Source organism: Tupaia chinensis, unplaced genomic scaffold, assembly GCF_000334495.1.
Source record: "Tupaia chinensis unplaced genomic scaffold, TupChi_1.0 Scaffold000565_1, whole genome shotgun sequence".
Lineage (NCBI taxonomy): Eukaryota > Metazoa > Chordata > Mammalia > Scandentia > Tupaiidae > Tupaia > Tupaia belangeri.
The window spans coordinates 1,524,331-1,542,356 of record NW_006160078.1 but is presented as its reverse complement, the minus strand read 5'-3'; the positions used below and the strand labels follow the sequence as shown (position 1 = coordinate 1,542,356).

At 39.6% G+C, this 18,026-nt stretch overlaps 1 protein-coding gene across 1 annotated transcript in view; it reads left to right on the top strand.

Annotated features, from left to right (window-relative positions):
• Nucleotides 1-18,026, top strand: part of CNTN4 (contactin 4) — a 252,313-nt gene that overhangs the window by 197,149 nt on the left and 37,138 nt on the right. Inside the window, exon 8 of the mRNA XM_006157939.3 lies at nt 14,059-14,234. Within this exon, the coding sequence (XP_006158001.1) occupies nt 14,059-14,234 (176 nt within the window). The remainder of the gene's footprint in view (nt 1-14,058; nt 14,235-18,026) is intronic.

Here is an 18,026-nt window from a genome sequence, read left to right as displayed (position 1 = left end):
GAAGGGATTGCGGCGTGACCATCCCCCCTGGGGGGTGATTTCTCGCTTTCTGTCTCTATGTCTCTCTCTGTCTGTCTGGCGAGCGCACGTGCCCTACAGTGAAAATCTCTCCAAAAAAAAAAAAAAAAATCAAAGGCTAGAGGGCTGATAGTGGCTCATCAGTAACACAGTGCTCTGTGAGGTTGACCCAGTGGGGAGGTTGCTGGCTCCCTGCCAGAGGCCTCCTGGACATGCCCGACATGCACATGCCTGTGATCAAGGCTGGGTTTAGTTGGGGGTAGATCACAGAATGGGGAACCTGTGGGGAGTCTGCCTCTCTGTCTCCTTCTCTCTCTCTCTCTCTTATTCATGTAATGAAAAAAAATCTAAAATAGTAAAAGAGAAAAACAAAGAGTGAGAGCTTGTTCCACCAAACACTCATTTCTAAAAATTCTCTGTGGTTATGTGCACTCCTCTTGCTCTGAGTGTCCTTTACTCACTGTGCAGTAACCGGTGTTTGTGGGGCAGAGGATTGCTAGTCTCTGCCGTTGTCTCTCTCACTGTTTATCTGTATTTTCATCTTCTTTTCTCTGTCAACTAGCTTTCCCATTTTCCTCTGCCTCTACTTTTTTATATAGATTAGATCTAAATTTTAAATTACTTGATGAATCTTTAGAATTTTTATGTCTCCTGCACCTAATTTAAAAGACATGAAAAGTTGTAAACATCTCTTTGAAAATAAACTAAATTAAGTTGCTTTATACTTCTCTGACCCTCAATTGATTTTTTTTCTCTTTGGGTCAGCAACTCTCAATAGAAAGAAAAGTTTCCCTATCTAGTGTAGAAGATTGGACTAAATGCGCAGTGACCCTCAAACCTGCTCTCGGAGTAGTTTGTCCTTATCGCAATGTGTTTTCCAATGATTTGCGTCTTTCTCCTTAAAATGAAGAGCAGAAGCAAAATCTTGATTTAGGATTCTCCTAATTGTTATTCTTCCTTTAAATTTCCTTGAATGTATATACAGATCCCTATCCAGTTCTGAGGCAGGAATTTCTTTTAGTTAGCTGAACTCATTGCACACACAAAGGGGGCATTACAGCAATTGCAGGGGGCCTAGGAGCTATTCATAGCTGCCCATTCTCAAGGGTCTCAAGAAGTTCACTGAAATTACAGAGAAGCTCCCCAACAAGGTAGCCAGTGTTGGACCAGACTGCTCAGGACATAGAAGAGTAGGCCGAGTTGTTGGATTTTGTTTTGTAGCGAGCTTTCTAAATCAGTCCTACCTACATCAAACAAGAACGAGTAGCTAATAATGTGCACCAAGATATTAACACCCCCCATTTTGAGCTTCAGGTGCAACGTGGTGACCTCATCTCAAATCTATAAGCAAACAAAAAGGACTGCTTTATGAGATGAAAATGATCGCCTCTTTCCCAAGAAACAGAGTCCTTAAACTGGGGAAACTGAAAACATGTAGAAAAATTGCTGACAGGAACAGGCTGAAAAGAAAGGCAGGGTGCTTGCTCTTTCTGCTGAGGCTTCAGCACCATCTACTGTCCACAGTACTAATCCTTCCCCACCGCGCCCAATGTGCCTGAATGAGCTGAATGAGCACTTGCTTGTCACTTTGCATGTAATGACAAGAGGAGGCATTGTCTTTGGAATTCATTGTCCTTGCCTCAAGGTGTACATTTCATTTCGTTTGTAGTTTAGGTAAATATTCACTTACTTTGTATCCGTGGATGCAGCTCAAATGCACATCAGATGCAATAATATATTCCTTTAATCAGTGAAGACCTCATTATGCCATTCTTATGCATGGTCTATAATGGAATTTGCTTTATTTCACTGACACTAATGGGATTTCTTTGGGACCCTTTTGCCCAGTGACTCATGAGGGAGAGTTACTCATGTGTAGTGAGTAGAAGAAACAGGCCCATAAATCCCTCCTTCTCAAACAGAAAGATTTCTAATTATTATTTGATGAAAATGTTTCTCCATGGGTAAAAGATAATCGGTGATTCCATTTATGATTCTTTTTTATCTTCTATCACAGTCAAAGGAATGCCATAGAGGGGTTTTAATTATACCTTGACTTGAAGATACAATTTATTTAATTTGTCAGGGAGAATGGTCTTTTCCAGTCTTCCTTTTAGATCGTCATTTCTTAAAAATCATAAAGCTTCAAAAAGAAAACGTGAGAGAGAAAATTTAACAATCTCTCCCCCTACCTCGACTCCTACTATTACTTGATACTTTGCTTAAGGGGTATTCTTATTCATAATGGAAGTTTAGGCACCAGTAAAAACTTCTGTACATTTAGAAAGACATCCCAGGTGAGAAACTGAGCTACTAAAACATGGCACACATCCAATAGTAGAATGTTTGCTTTCCCTAATAGCAGGTGAAAATAAGAGCAAATAAAAATTATGTGAAGACTAAATATAGGGTCAGCAGGTGGTGTCCAGATTAAGGCCCTAGATTCCACATGGCCAATTCCACAGATCAAATCTTAGACCTGGCTGCTTAGAAATTACACTGGAGGGAGCAGCAATTGGCGTAATGGCTCTATCACTGGACTCCCATGTAGTCGACCGTGGTTCGAGTTCTGGACCTGGTGGCTTAAACTCACGCCAGGTGCGGGTGCATGTGTGCCCAAGATCCTGAGAGGAGAATGGAAGAGAAGGGATTGTGGTGTAGCCATCCCCCCTGGGGGCTGATTTCTTGCTTTCTGTCTCTCTCTGCTGAGTGCATGCACCCTATTGCAAAAACCTCTCTAAAAAAAGAAAAGAAAAGAAAATCACACTGGATGAGTGTGAGTGTGTGCCCAAAATCCCAAGAGCCAAATGGAAGAGAAGAGATTGCAGCTTGGTCAGCTCTCCTGTGGGGTAGTTTCTCTCTCTCCTCTCTCTCTCTCTCTCTCATTGTCTCTGGCAAGCACACATGCCCTGTAGCAAAACTAAAAATAAATAAATAAATAAAAATAAATAAATAAAAAAGACTAATTATAACTTGCCTACTAAATATAAACAAAAAGTTCCCTATTAGTAGTTGTAACCAAGTTCATTAAATTGTCTCGAGAAGCAACAAAGAGTATTGGGGTGTCAGAACAGTCTTCGTAATTATACAGGTACTTTACACTACTTGTTTTTACCAGGCAAATCTAACAGCTTTGGTTATCATTTGGCAGCTTGTTTCCAAGTACCTATACTTGGCCACCCTCAATTGGTTTGCATATAGCAGTTTTCCATTTGTGGCAGTCAAGCTTATTAAACAGCTCTGCTTTGTGTTTTTTTCCCCAGTCCTTGAAAATAGATCGGTAAACATTCTGCTTAGGGGTTCTTTGCAAATCTGCTTTACAGAAGGCTCCAGTTTGTGCTCAGTGCAACTGGGGTCAGAATTTGCCCAGTGTTTTCTTCTGAGGTCATTTGTCAAGTTTCACAAATTGTTCAAAGAACCAGATCACTATACTGTAGCAGTACATCTTGGCACAAATTAATGAGAAACCTTGACTTGTGAAAATTGCCCTACCCCTCTGCAATGTTTTCTCCTCCTCCTAAAAAAGCAGATTTACATGTCTTCTGCCCAAGATAAAATTATTATTTTTTCTAACTGGTCCCCCTTCACTTCTTCATACAAGAATGTTACATTTTTATTAGATTAACAAGAGAGATGTGAGATAAACAAGGATACTACTAAACAAAATAGCCCATGTTTATTTAAACATTTTAAAAATAGTCAATTTACAGGCATAACTATTCAATAGAAAAACAAGTCTTACTGAAAAATGAGCATGTATAAAAGAAATCAAATGTCTAATGGATTTCCAAGAGAGTAATATTTAGTACCAAAATAGATATTTGGAAATAAACCAAGTCTATAGATGCCTGATATTATCTGGATGATATTTCATCAGGATATTTTGGCATTTGAAACTTATAACCTAAAGTCAGGGACTAGATCCTGCCAGGGAACTGAGACAACAGTGGACAGCAAGGCCGTCTAAGAAAAGGGACCAGCAGTTGGCATAATGGCTATGTCACTGGACTCCCATGTAGTCGACCGAGGTTTGAGTCCTGGACCCAATGGTTTAAATTTACACCCGGCATGTGTGCGTGCATCCCCAAGGTCCCAAGAGGAGACCCTTTTTTTTTTCTTTTTTTTAAGGGTTTTGCCATAGAGCACATGCACTTGCCGGAGAGACAGAGAGATAGTGAGAGGGAAAATGAGAAATCATCTCTCCCAAGGGATAGCTATGCAATCCCTTCTCCTCCGTTCTTCTTCTGGGATTTTGGCCACATGCACATGTGTGCCCAGCATGAGTTTCAAGCTGCTGGGTCCAGGACTCAAACCAAGGTCAGCTATGTGAGAGTCCAACACCCTAACCACCACACCACCCACTGACCCCAGCAAGATCCTTTCTGAAAAAAAAAGAGTTGATCAAGAAAATTACTAATTAAATGTTTTCAGGGTAATATATAGACATAGTTATAGATGCATAATATTATACACGTGTATGCACACATACATAGTAAAAAAACATTATAATATAAACATACATATATATGTTCATGTGCATTTGTCTGTTCTGTTGGTTCTTGTCCTAGAATCCACGGCCCACAGTAACAATTAACACATTGAGTGTCTGCATCTTTCACAGTTTCCCCAAACTATCCTCCACTGAAAAGAACTAGGGCTCCCTAGAAAAATAACTGATCCAAGGGAAATAGCAAGGAAAAGCATAAAATGAACTTCAGAGAATGTCCACTGGCCAGAATGAAGATAATTTGAGCATCAAAATAGATAATGATAGTAATGTATTACAACTTAGCCAATAGAATAATTAGCCAAAAGTTTATGGCAGTATAAGTAAGCAAATAAATAAATACATGGGGAGAGAGTCAAGCTCTTCCTTAGAGTAGAAAACCAAGTAATGTAATTAGAAAGAAGGATGGCAATGAGAACCACTATTTGGCCACCAACCTATAGAGATGACTAGGCCGGAGTCCTCAATGGGCTCTAAGGTTAGTGAGTTTCTGAAGCTGGATAGGAATCAAGAAATTGGCATAATCTTGGGATATCGCTCACAAAAAGCTCATCAGTTACAATGGGAAATATGTGGAGAAACCACATTATTATGATATTGTGTGTGTGTGTGTTTACAGAAAGAGAGAGAGAGAAAGAAATATGCAAATAAAGTAAATTATTAACCACTGAGGAAATCTGAGTGAAGGTGAAAGAGTTCTTTATACTTTTCTGGCAACTTTTTTTTTGTTACATTTGAAATGATTTCAAAATAAATTATTTTTTCAAAAGCAAGAAAAAAATACAAAATATGGCCTTATGGGCAAAGTCAGTAATGAGCACAGATGAAGGGCCAGACCTTGCACAGTTAGTGCTGACTGAACCCTCAGGGGGCTCCTTTTTTTATGTTCTATATTCAACATAAATCAGGATAAATAATAAGAAAATCTTTTCAATAGCCTTCTGATCTACAGCACTTCAGGTTTCAGGGCTTTATTTTCATGTCATCAACAAGGCCATTCACAGGTCTTCAACAACTTATCTTTAACCAACTGTCATGAGCAAGGGCAGAGCTAGACACTAGGGACTTCTACAAGTGTGAGATAGATGTGGTCCCTGACCCCCAGGAACCTCATTACAGGAGGAAAAAACAGGACACCTGTAAAAAAGACAACTGATAGTCTCTAACAGTACACAAGTTTAATATTGAAGAGACAGAGGGACCAGCAGTTAGCGTAATGGCTATGTCACTGGACTCCCATGTAGTCAACCACAGTTCAAGTCCCAGACCCAGTGGCTTAAACTCATGCTGGGCGCATGTGCATGCATGCCCAATATCCCGAGAGGAGAATGGAGGAGAAGGGATTGCAGTGTGGCCATCCCCCCTGGGGGGGGGGGTTGATTTCTCGCTTTCTGTCTTTCTGTCTCTCTCTGTCTTTCCGGCGAGCGCATGCTCCCTATAGCAAAAACCTATTAAAAGAAAAAAAGAGAGAGAGAGACTGAGTGCTTGATGCTGATGGGCTTGGTAAAAGGGAAGGGTCACCTGTGAGTGGGTGTCAGAAAAGGCAGGTAGGGGAGGTGATTTCAAAGAGACAGCAGGACTGTGGCCGGGAGATGGCCTAGTGATGAAAGCACTAGATTCCCACATGACCAATCACGGTTTGAGTACTAGACTTGGAGTCTTGAAAATCACACAGGGCACATGTGCATGTGTGCCCAAAATTCCAAGAGGAGAAGGGATTGCAGTGTGTCCATTCCCCTGGGAGATGATTTCTCACTTTGCTTCTGTCTGTCTGTCTCTCTCCCTGACAAGTGCATACATTCCATGGGAGGGCAGGGAAGCAGGCGGAGAGAAAGACATAGGCTTTATCTAGCCCTGCTGGCTCTCAGTTTAACCCGTCATTCTCTCTGCTCGTGTTCCCCTCTGCTTTAAAAACAGAGGTTCATGTTCTCCAGGGACAGCTCACTTCTCTGTCAGAAAGACCAAACGATTAGAAAGTTCTCATTTGTTTGAAGCTGAAATGTATCTTTTTGTAGTTCTTCTGTTTTCTACTTTGGGGTGACACAAATAAGTTTCATTTATTTTTTCTTATAAACCTTTTACGTATCCAAAAATGACTAGCGTATCTCACCTAGTTTCTCTTTCTCATGCCAAGCACTGCCAGTTATTTTAGCTATCACAGATTTATTAGATCCTTTGTAACTTAGGCACATTAATCTATCAGTGAGTCCTAAGGACATTCGTAGTAAACTATGGCCTGACTAATGCAAAGCACATTGGATTGTTGCCTCTCTAAGTTGGAATATCATATGCTATTAATGCCATCTAAGCTCGCATTAGCTTTCTTTGGCAAATGCATGGACCCTGTGGACACTGATATGTTCAGGTCTTTTCCATGTCACCTGGCAGTCCCTTAATGTGTACCTAGGTTGCTGATTCTTTACCATTATCATTATTATTATTATTATTATTATTATTTAAGGTTTTTTACCATAGAGCACATGCACTCACCAGAGAGAGAGACACTGAGATGGAAAGTGAGAAATCACCCCCTGGGAGAATGGCCACCTTACAATCCCCTCTCCTCTCCTCTCCTCTCAGGATTCTGGGCACACATGCATATGTACCTGGTGTGATTTTCAAACCATCAGGTCTGGGATTCAAACCCTGCTCAGCCATGTGGGAGTACAGTGCCTTAACCACCACGCTACCAGTTGGCCCCAGTAGATGATTCTTTTTAAGTGTAGATTTTCACTTTTATCTATATTAAATTTCATCTTAGAGCAACAGGCTGGTCCAGCCTGTAATCACTGTGACTCTTGATTCTCTTCTAATATAAAGGTTATTTCTTTCTTTTCTTTTCTTTTCTTTTTTTTTTTTTTTTTGGAAGGGGTTTGGTATACCACCTTGTTGACTGACATATGCTATTAATGCCATCTAAGCTCGCATTAGCTTTCTTTGGCAAATGCATGGACCCTGTGGACACTGATATGTTCAGGTCTTTTCCATGTCACCTGGCAGTCCCTTAATGTGTACCTAGGTTGCTGATTCTTTACCATTATCATTATTATTATTATTATTATTATTATTTAAGGTTTTTTACCATAGAGCACATGCACTCACCAGAGAGAGAGACACTGAGATGGAAAGTGAGAAATCACCCCCTGGGAGAATGGCCACCTTACAATCCCCTCTCCTCTCCTCTCCTCTCAGGATTCTGGGCACACATGCATATGTACCTGGTGTGATTTTCAAACCATCAGGTCTGGGATTCAAACCCTGCTCAGCCATGTGGGAGTACAGTGCCTTAACCACCACGCTACCAGTTGGCCCCAGTAGATGATTCTTTTTAAGTGTAGATTTTCACTTTTATCTATATTAAATTTCATCTTAGAGCAACAGGCTGGTCCAGCCTGTAATCACTGTGACTCTTGATTCTCTTCTAATATAAAGGTTATTTCTTTCTTTTCTTTTCTTTTCTTTTTTTTTTTTTTTTGAGAGGTGTTTGCTATACAGCATGTGTGCTTGCCAGAAAGACAGAGAGAGACAGAGAGACAGAAAGTGAGAAATCACCCCCCGGGGGGGATGGCCACACCACAACCCCTTCTCCTCCATTCTCCTCTCAGGATCTTGGGCACACATGCACACGCACCCAGCATGAGTTTAAGCCACCGGGTCTAGGACTCAAACTATGGTCCACCACATGGGAGTCCATCGACGTATCCGTTAGGCCATCTGCTGGTCCCAAACTTTATTTCTTTTAGATTTCTATTTTATGTGGAATGGATGAATATAGTTCATCCAACAGTGATTTTATTTTTACTTAAAAATAGGGCCAATTATAGAGTGTTGAAGTGAATCCCTAGAGATGCTACCTCCAGAATTATTGTTACCATTAATCAATGGTCTTTGTTGTGGCATTTTACTGTTATTAAAAATATTCTTTCATTTAGTACATTCCTTGTGTTATTTGAGTTGAGTTGATTGTAAGCTCTTTGACTAGCTCCAGGTCTTTGAAAGAATGCATTTGAAAAATTCTCCCTATAAAAAGTAATTTTGGAAAAAAAAAAGTAATTTTGAAAAAAGAAGACACAACTCTATTGAAAGGCATCAGCCAAACCATAGCAGTCAAGAAATTTGCTAACAAAAGTGATATGTCCACTTCCATGAATAAATAAGACCATGACACACATTAGATACTTTCCTGATAGGCATCAAGTAACTATTTTGGTACTGTGAGTGAAAAATAAAGAAATGACATACTTAAATACAAGAGTCGGTATGGTATAGAAAAAGGAACAGAGAAATGAAATTCTCATCTTATTAACTGAAAAGCACTTGTTATTACTGATAATAGAGCTCTAGTTAGAAAGTCCACCTACAGTTAAAGTCAGAATATAAATGGCTTGGCTAAGTGTTGTAATTTATATATCTACTTAATGATCTGATTATTAACTGAGTGATAAATAAACAACTCTTGCTCCTAGTTGTTACGATTTTTAGAACAAAGCACTTATTTTACCTTCTGTTATCTATATATCTATCTATCTAGAGAGAGAGAGGCCACCAGGTAGCGTAATGGTTATGTCACTGGATTCCCACATTGTCAGCTGAGGCTTGAGTCCCAGAACTGTAGGCTGAAAACTCATGCCACTCGTGCGTGCATGCATTTGTGTGTGTGTGTGTGTGTGTGTGTGTGTACCCAAGATCCCAACAGGAGAATGGAGGAGAAGGGATCACAGCATGATTATCCCTGCCCCGGGGTGTGTGTGTGTGGGGGGGATGATTTCTCACTTTCTGTCTGTCTCTCTCTCCAGCAAGTGCACATGCCCTATAGCAAAAGCTCTTTAAAAAAATCTATAGAAAGTAAAATATTTTTTTTTAGACCCTAGGAGTATGTGTGTATATATACATATATATAAATATATATGTGTGTGTATATATACATATATATGTGTGTGTGTGTGTGTGTGTGTGTTTTAAGCATCAGTCCTACAAAGTGCTGAATTTATCATTCTCCACAGTGTGAACCAATCACAAGCAGAAAAGTGTTAGGGTGTTGTTGGTCCTGTTTATTGTTGCTATTTAATTACATCCAAATCCAGCCATCAATTCACATCTTGAGTTCTAATTGCCTTTGAGAATTCTATGCACAGAACAATAGCTGGAATGACTCTTCAGAACAGAAGTCATAAATATGGGTTCTTCCTGATCTTGATGAATTAAAACCAAAGGAGGGGAGACAGTTTGTTTTGCAAGAAGCCATCTGTTTATTTGCGTACAGTGTTTGTATTCAAATTCAAGGAAATTAATCAAGTAAAGAGCATCAGAATTCACAACACAGGAAACAGGAGTACTGAACAAACATACACTTTGAGAAAACCAAGTAGTGAATGAGGTTGTGCACCTCTTCAGTTCAATCTCCTCTAGTCCCAAGGAGACCTCTCTGGAGCTTGTACAGTGCATGGCTTCCTTTGCATTGATTCTTGCTACTTCAGGGTTCAGAACACGAATCGGCAGCAAGTGCTAAAATAATGAATCAGCAGCTGTCAGCACAGCAACTGTACCAGCATAGTCCTTGATGTAGGGAACTTCTCTGGTCCTTGGTTAACAGGCAGCTGAGTTTACCAATATTAAAAATCTGTCCCAGATCCCTGTATGTGCATGCAAAGAAGAACATCTCTTTAGGAAACAAATGTCAATTAAAAATGTAAGCCAGAATTTCAAATGGCTCTAGACATTGGGGTATGTGCCAGCTCCTTGCTGCTTGCCCAGAAGTTGTCAGGAGAAAGGGAACATGACATTTTTAAGGATTCGAGCCTGGACATTTGACTCTGTGCTCATGTTTGATGTGTGAGCTTAGAACTGGAGCCAGCAGATTAGGCATAAACTCATTGCTGCTTGTTACCTATCTCAGGCAGTAATTTAATTATTCTTTCAGCGAAGCCCTCTGAAACCATCTACACCCCATGCCAGGAATTCCTTCAACTCCTTATATTTAAATATCTCCACGTGGCTGCACATAATCAAGAGTGTAAATTGCTGTATTATGCCCTTAGACTTGTTCTCTGAATAATCTGTGCATGTATCTTGTGTTTTCAGCTAAATGAGTGCAGACAGAATAGCACAATAGATCATTCTTTAACCACTCTTAGGCATTAGTCTCCTTCTCTATTAATGAGATAGATAAGTATACCTCTATTTATTTTTTTAAGAGATTTTTGCTATAGGGCACATGCGCTCACCTGAATGAGAGAGACAGAGAGACAGAAAGTGAGAAATCTCCCCCCATGGGAGAAGGCCACACCACAATCTGTTCTCCTCCATTCTCCTTTCAGGATTTTGGGCACATGTACACATGCACCCGGCATGAGTTTAAGCCACCAGGTCTGGGACTTGAACCATGGTCGACTATATGGGAGTCCAGCGACATAGCCATTACACCATCTGCTGGTCCCAAGTATACCTTTTTTCAAAACAAGTGAAATATTGGGTTGTCGGAAAAGTCCTGGCACATTTATGGATAGAAAAACAGAAAAAAATATGTTATGACTTTTCTGACAACCCAGTATTTCTGTGAAGTTCTCATCAGTATTAAACAGTATTTAGCACTAAGCAGTATGTAGTACCCTCAGCAGTACTAAATTATTACAAAAGTTATTCCCTCAGCCTCCTTTATGTCTTCTGTCCATGTAACATATAATATATGCTTGGTGGATAAATCAACAATGAATGAATTATACAATAAAATGACCATCAAAACTGCAAAATCAGTGGTCAGCTATTTAAAGTATAGTTAGATAACATCTTTGCTAAATAAAAAACAGAGATATCTAGGTTTAGCCTGGGATTATATATTTTAGTCTTCTTTTTTACTTCTGATTACCAGAGAGCACATGTACTTGTACGTGAGAGAGAGAATCTCCCTATGGGGTACCATTGCCACATTCTCTTCTCCTCTATTTCTCCATCCATCTGAGGGCACCACCAAGCACACAAACTTATGCCCCTAGCCTTGTAGGATCTGACTAGGCCACAAGGCCTGCCCCACTCTACATTATTTTTTTTTAAGATGAGGAAAATGTAAATTTTAAAATGTCAATGACATGCTAAATAAAACAGTCCTAGATTTTTGCTTAGAATAAGATTTGTTCTCACCTTCTTCTTTCATTTAAAAAATCTAGGTCTGTAATTATTCCTGAGTGTCAGTGAATCAACAGAGCAGTCTTTTGTTCTGTGACTGGCAAAAGCCTCAGCTTTTAAAATAAGGAATTTTCCATTGCTTACTCCTTAGCTGCAGTACCTGTTGTTCACTTCTCATGTCATGGCCATCGCTCATTCAATAGTGACTAAAAGCACATCAATCCACTTATTATGATCTTTTCCTAATTTAAGAAACAGAAAATAAAAATTACCTTACTCTTAGGTTATAATCTATATCTAGGACAGAGATTGTCCTTTCTAACAACCAGTGGTATTTTCATTCCACACTTGAGTAAAAGCATAGAAAATTGTTTTAAATACTCTCTTTAAAAAGAAAATTTTAGGAGCCAGCAGTTAGCGTAATGGCTATGTCGCTGGACTCTCATGTAGTCGACTGTGGTTTGAGTCCCAGACCCGGCAGCTTAAACTCAAGCCGGGCGTGTGTGCGTACGTGCCCAAGATCCCGAGAGGAGAATGGAGGAGAAGGGATTGCGGCGTGGCCATACCCCCATGAGGTGACTTCTCTCTTTCTGTCTCTATGTCTCTCTCTGTCTCTCTGGCGAGCGCACACGCCCTATAGCAAAAACCTCTCAAAAAATAAAAAAAAGAAATTTTTAGTGTGGGTAGTTGGGAAGATCCATAAAAAGCCTCCAATGTGTGATAATGTCAAAATTACTGGCTGATATTTTAATCCTACAAGTTCATTTATTAAATATTTATATATCTCACAGTCTGAAACACATTCCAGTGAATATGGAAGAGTGCTCCTTTATTGTTTTGTTTGGTTCTGATATTTCTTGGTTTTGTTTATTTGTTCTTTTTTTAAATGAGATACATTCTTTCCATTTTTTTTTTTTAAGAGAGATTTTTGCTATAGGGCACGTGCACTCACTGGAGAGACAGAAACAGAGAGACAGAAAACAAGAAATCACCCCCCATGAGGGATGGCATGCAGCAGTACCTTCTCCTTCATTCTCCTCTCAGGATTTTGGACACGCACACACATGCACCCAGTGTGAGTTTTAAGCCTCCAGGTCTGGGACTCAAACCATGGTGTACTACATGGGAGCCCAGCATCAGAACCATTATGCCATCTGCTGGGTCCCACAGTCTTCCTATTTATATTAGGTTGGCCTCAAGGATGTCATCTTCCTGCCTTAGCCTTCCAGGTAGCCGGGATTACAGGCACGTGCCACTGTGTCAGACTTGGTTTGATTTGTTTGTCGTTGTTTTGTAATTGTTTGGTTTGTGTTAGTATACGGAAATTTTTGGAATATGGCTGAATTCAGATTTTCGATGTTCAGACATTATATGGCCTTTGCATTGAATTCAGATGGTTTCTTACCCCATACTCTTTGACAACGACATTTATGAAATCATGTTGTAGTGAAAAATAAGGGACTTTGTGTGTGTAAACGTAGTTTGGGATATATAAACTCTCTCAGCTAGGCGAACCCATTCAACCCCAGTCAGAAGCCATAGTGTAAATTAAAAACTAATTGATAGTCCATAAAGAATATGTAGTATCCATATTGATGTGATGCTCATTATTGCATTTTTATAATAGTATTTATAACAAAATTTGATAAAATACCTACTAGTTTCTACATAGCTAAAACTATAAACCTAGTGCCTTATGCAGATTTTGAAATGTGTTTTCAAAGATATGAACATACCCATTATATTAAGTAGGAGAAAAATGGGAAGTTGTTATGTGTAGCATATTTACAATGATATAAAACAAAACAACTGGAAAACCATAAAACAAAGAGATGGGGAAAGTACACTAAAATTAAAAGAGAGGTTTTGTATGGGCAGGTTATATTTGTTTGTTTGGGACTTGGGGGGAGTGTTTTGTTTTGTCCCTTCTTGTAACTTTCCTGAACTTTCTAAATTTCCTGTACTAAAACATTTGTCACTTTTGTAATAGGAAAAAAGAAAAGGCCAACAAACTTCAAATTAACGTGGATTCTTCTGTTTGCACTCAGCTGAAATATAGCTTTCTAGTGGAGTTGGAGAGATGAAAACCTTTTTTAAAGAGGCAATTTCAGAGCTGGCTGCCGGAAAGTAGGCCCTTCCATGAGCATCTTCAGAGATCTAACCTCAGCGCTCCCTAGCTGAGCTCTGTTGCTCTGGGAAGGTTTATATAATGAGTGTTTTCATCTTTTCATATTAAAAATGACCTCCTGGCCTAAATCTGAGCTTCCCAGATGACTAAGGGTTGCTGGTCATAGCCTAAAAGAAGCAACACACTAAAGCAAAACTATTCATTATTTCATCCTGTTTGTGGATTCTAATTTTATTTCTACATAAGCCTACAGTTTGTCATTGGTCTTGTTTTAATTCCCCAGATCCAACAAGGGTATTAGTACCACCTTCCAGTATGGATGTCACTGTTGGGGAAAGCATTGTTCTGCCGTGCCAGGTAACTCACGACCACTCACTAGACATCGTGTTTACCTGGTCATTCAATGGACGCCTGATAGACTTTGACAAAGATGGGGACCATTTTGAAAGAGTCGGAGGGGTAAGTATTAATATTAAACTATCCACAGAAAACACAGTGTGTGGCTGGTCTTCTCAAAAATGACTCATATTACCTAATTTAGACTAACTTGAAATATAAAGTTACTGCTTAATGATTTTGTTTAAATTCCTTATTTCAAGAAACTCTTGGTTCATTCTTTCTTCTCTTTCCATGATAAATGTTGACACCACTTACTGAGAAACCCTATATATAGCAGGTTTGCTCTGGAATCCACATAATCACCTAAAGATTTATGAATTAAGGGACCAGCAGTGGCATAGTGGTTCAAGTGCTGGTCTCCCACGTGGCCGACTGCCGTTTGAGTCCTGGATGCAACAGATTGAAGCTGATGCTGGGTGCCTGTGAGTGCATGCCCAAAATTCTAAGAGGAGATAGAAGAGAAGGGACTGTAGTGTGGCTTTCCCCCAAGGGGTGATTTCTCACTTTCTCCCTCTCTCTCTGTCTCTCTGGCAAGCACATGTGGCCTATAGCAAAAATCTCTCTTCCCCCAAATTATAAACTTATATATAATTTTCTCAATTTATACTTTTCTAGTATTATGATCAATGTTATCCTTCCTTCAAATAACACAACTTGATAAAGTTTATCAAGTACATCTTTTGTAGTAGATATTGGGCTATGCTCTTTTCTAGACGTCAAGGTATGTCATATCCTTAATGTCCTTATGAAGTAGTTATTATCTCCCTTACTTAGTCAGTGTTATTGGGAGGAACCAAATAAAAGAGATCCAGAGTGGTTAATATTGGCAGTTTCATCAGGGGCCACCAGGTGGCATGGTGGTTAAGGCACTGGAGTCATACATGGCCGACCACAGTTCAAGTCCCAGACCCTGAAGCTTGAAAATCACACCAGGGATGTGTGTGTGCCCAAAATCCGGAGAGGAGAATGAAGGAGTGAATGTGGAAACTGAGTCTTACAGGAATTGTATGACTCATCCTGGCCTTATAGCTACTGAATTATATCACTCAGCTTTAAATTTTAAACCCCAAGCACTGTGCCCCATACCATTCACATACCAAAAAGCCAGATTAAGAAAATAGCTTAGAGATAGTTTCCTCATCTGTTTTTAGGCTTCTAATTAAATTCCTCTTGGCTCTTGTAAAAACTCATCATTGTCAATTTAGGGCTTTCTTTCTTTTTTTTTTTTTTTTTTAATCTGAAAGACTGGTTGGGTTGTGTTTTATATCCAGGTAATTTGAATCAAAATAGTTGAAATTTCAAAATGCTTGCTTTCCATAAAAATATATTATTGCTGAAAATACAACAAAAAATTATTAAATTTGGAAACAATTTACGTTTATTACAGTGCTCTAGCACAGCCCTACTTTCCATTGTTAATAAATATTCACTCTGGCTGTCATTCGTCATTCTCAACCAGAGGCAACAGAATATAAAAACAGGGTTATGGTTTGAAAAACCCTTTTCACCCTCTACATTGCCCTAAAAATCTGATTTGTTCACCTCATCTCACCCCTCTTACATTGAAAATGCATTGCCTAACCGTACAAAATCGTCCTTATGATATATTGGGGGCATATTTTCCACCAAACTCTCATACTAGAGTTTCTCATGCACTTCTGTCTTTCTCAAACTGTGGTTTCTCAGTTGAGTCACATAACACCAAAATGATTTGAATAGCTATTTTCTCAATTCTCCCAAGAATTGAAATCACTTCCATTTTAGATGCATACGAAAGAAGTTAATTCATTACATCAATGGATGCCTCCTTTCACAAGAGTCTCTCTTGGAACCCACTCTGGTTGAGAAGAGCTAGATGAAATTGCCAATATCTTTTGTTTCTTAAGAATTTTCTTTTTTTTTTCCTTTTGCCATAGGGCATGTATGCTTACCAGAGAGAGAGAGAGAGATAGAAACAGAGAGAAAGTGTCGTCCCCAGGGGCATGACCATGCCACAGTCCATTTTCCTCCATTCTCTTGGGATTTGGGGCACACACACACACACACACACACACACACCTGGCATGATTTTTAAGCTGCTGGGTCTGGGATTCGAACCACAGTCAGCCATATGAGAATCTCATACCTTAACTGCCATGCCACTGCTGGCTCCTGATAAAATTGCCAATAATAACCATTCTAGATCTCTTTCATATGGTTGATCCCAATAAAATTGACTAAGTAAGAGAAATATTAACTACTTTGAAAGGACAATATGAATATTACATACCTTGAGGTCTAGAAAAGAGTATAGCTCAAAGTCTACCACAAAAGATATACTTGATAAACTTTAATGGGTGGATAATATTGATTGTAATAATAGAAAAGTATAAATTGAGAAAATTATTCATAAATTAAGCTGAATACTTGTTTTCATACTAAAACCAACTTTGCAGACAGAGGATATATTAAAAATATTATCTCCCAGAATGCCATGGGCACCAACCAATAAGGACAGATGCTTGACTGATCTGTCCTGCCAATCAGACACATGTGGCCTTTATGCTGAAGCAGTGCCAGGGCTGGGGCACAGATGGTGACATTCTCATAGATTCAAGCACTAATGACCACTTTCTGTAACAACTACTCACTGTAGAATTGCTCTCATCCCCCTTTCTGATGGGATATGTCTGTCTCTTCTGTGAAGCTAGAACTAACAGCCAACCTACTGTTGCTAAGAAATAAGTGCAAGATTAGGGGCAGCACTACAGCTTGTAAAATGTAAGTGTTTTAGCCACCAGGGTCATTAGTGTCTGTAGAGTTAGGACTTTAGAATAGACGAAGTAAGCATGCGCAATTCTGATGTCAAGCCCATTTCAGTTTCTGCCTGGTAGGTCCGTAAGGTGGAAACCAAGCTCAGTAGAATCAGCCTACTGAGGTTGTAGAAAAGTTCTTTTATTGTCCTCTGATACCCTCAGCTGTTCTATTCCAAACAGAACAGACCACAGTGGGGAAGAAATAAGCTGGTGCTCTTATGCTCTCTTTGGTAGGAACGTAAATGGAGATCTCAGTTAACGGTTTGGTCTGCATGACTTCAAAGGGAAAGTTTGTGGACTTCTGTGAGATTCTTACCTCAATCCTGACTTTATTTTTTCTTTCAGTTTTACACTAAAAATACAAATCCAGTCAATATTTGTAAATAACTAGGGTACCTTATAAATCATAAAAATCTAGGGACTAGCAGTTAGCATAATGGCTATGTCGCTGGACTCCCACGTAGTTGACCACAGTTCGAGTCCCGGACCTGGCGGCTTAAACTCATGCCGGGTGCATGTGCATGCATGCCCAAGATCCTGAGAGGAGAATGGAGGAGAAGGGATTGTGGCGTGGCCATGCCCCCTGGTGGGTGATTTCTCTCTTTCTGTCTCTCTGTCTCTCTCTGTCTGGCAAGCACATGCGCCCTATAGCAAAAACCTCTCCAAAAAAAAAAGAAAAAAAAATCTGTTAGCAGGTTGCTATGCTCTAAAATAGCCAGGCTGTAAATTTCTTTAGTATTGAAGCCCCTAGTGAATTAAATGAAGTATTGAGATAGAGTATAGCATTTCCTTAAAGCCAATATGGCTTCCCACTTTCCCTATATGCATCCCCTTGTGAGACATTTTTCTATTTAAACCTATACTCAAAAATCCTAACATTTGAAGTGCCTTAGATAAAGAAGTATTGGGACCAGCAGTTAGCATAATGGCTATGTCGCTGGACTCCCATGTAGTCGACTGCAATTCATGTCCCAGACCCGGTGGCTTAAAATTCACGCCAGGCACGTGTGCGTTCATGCCCAAGATCCCAAGAGGAGAATGGAGGAGAAGAGATTGC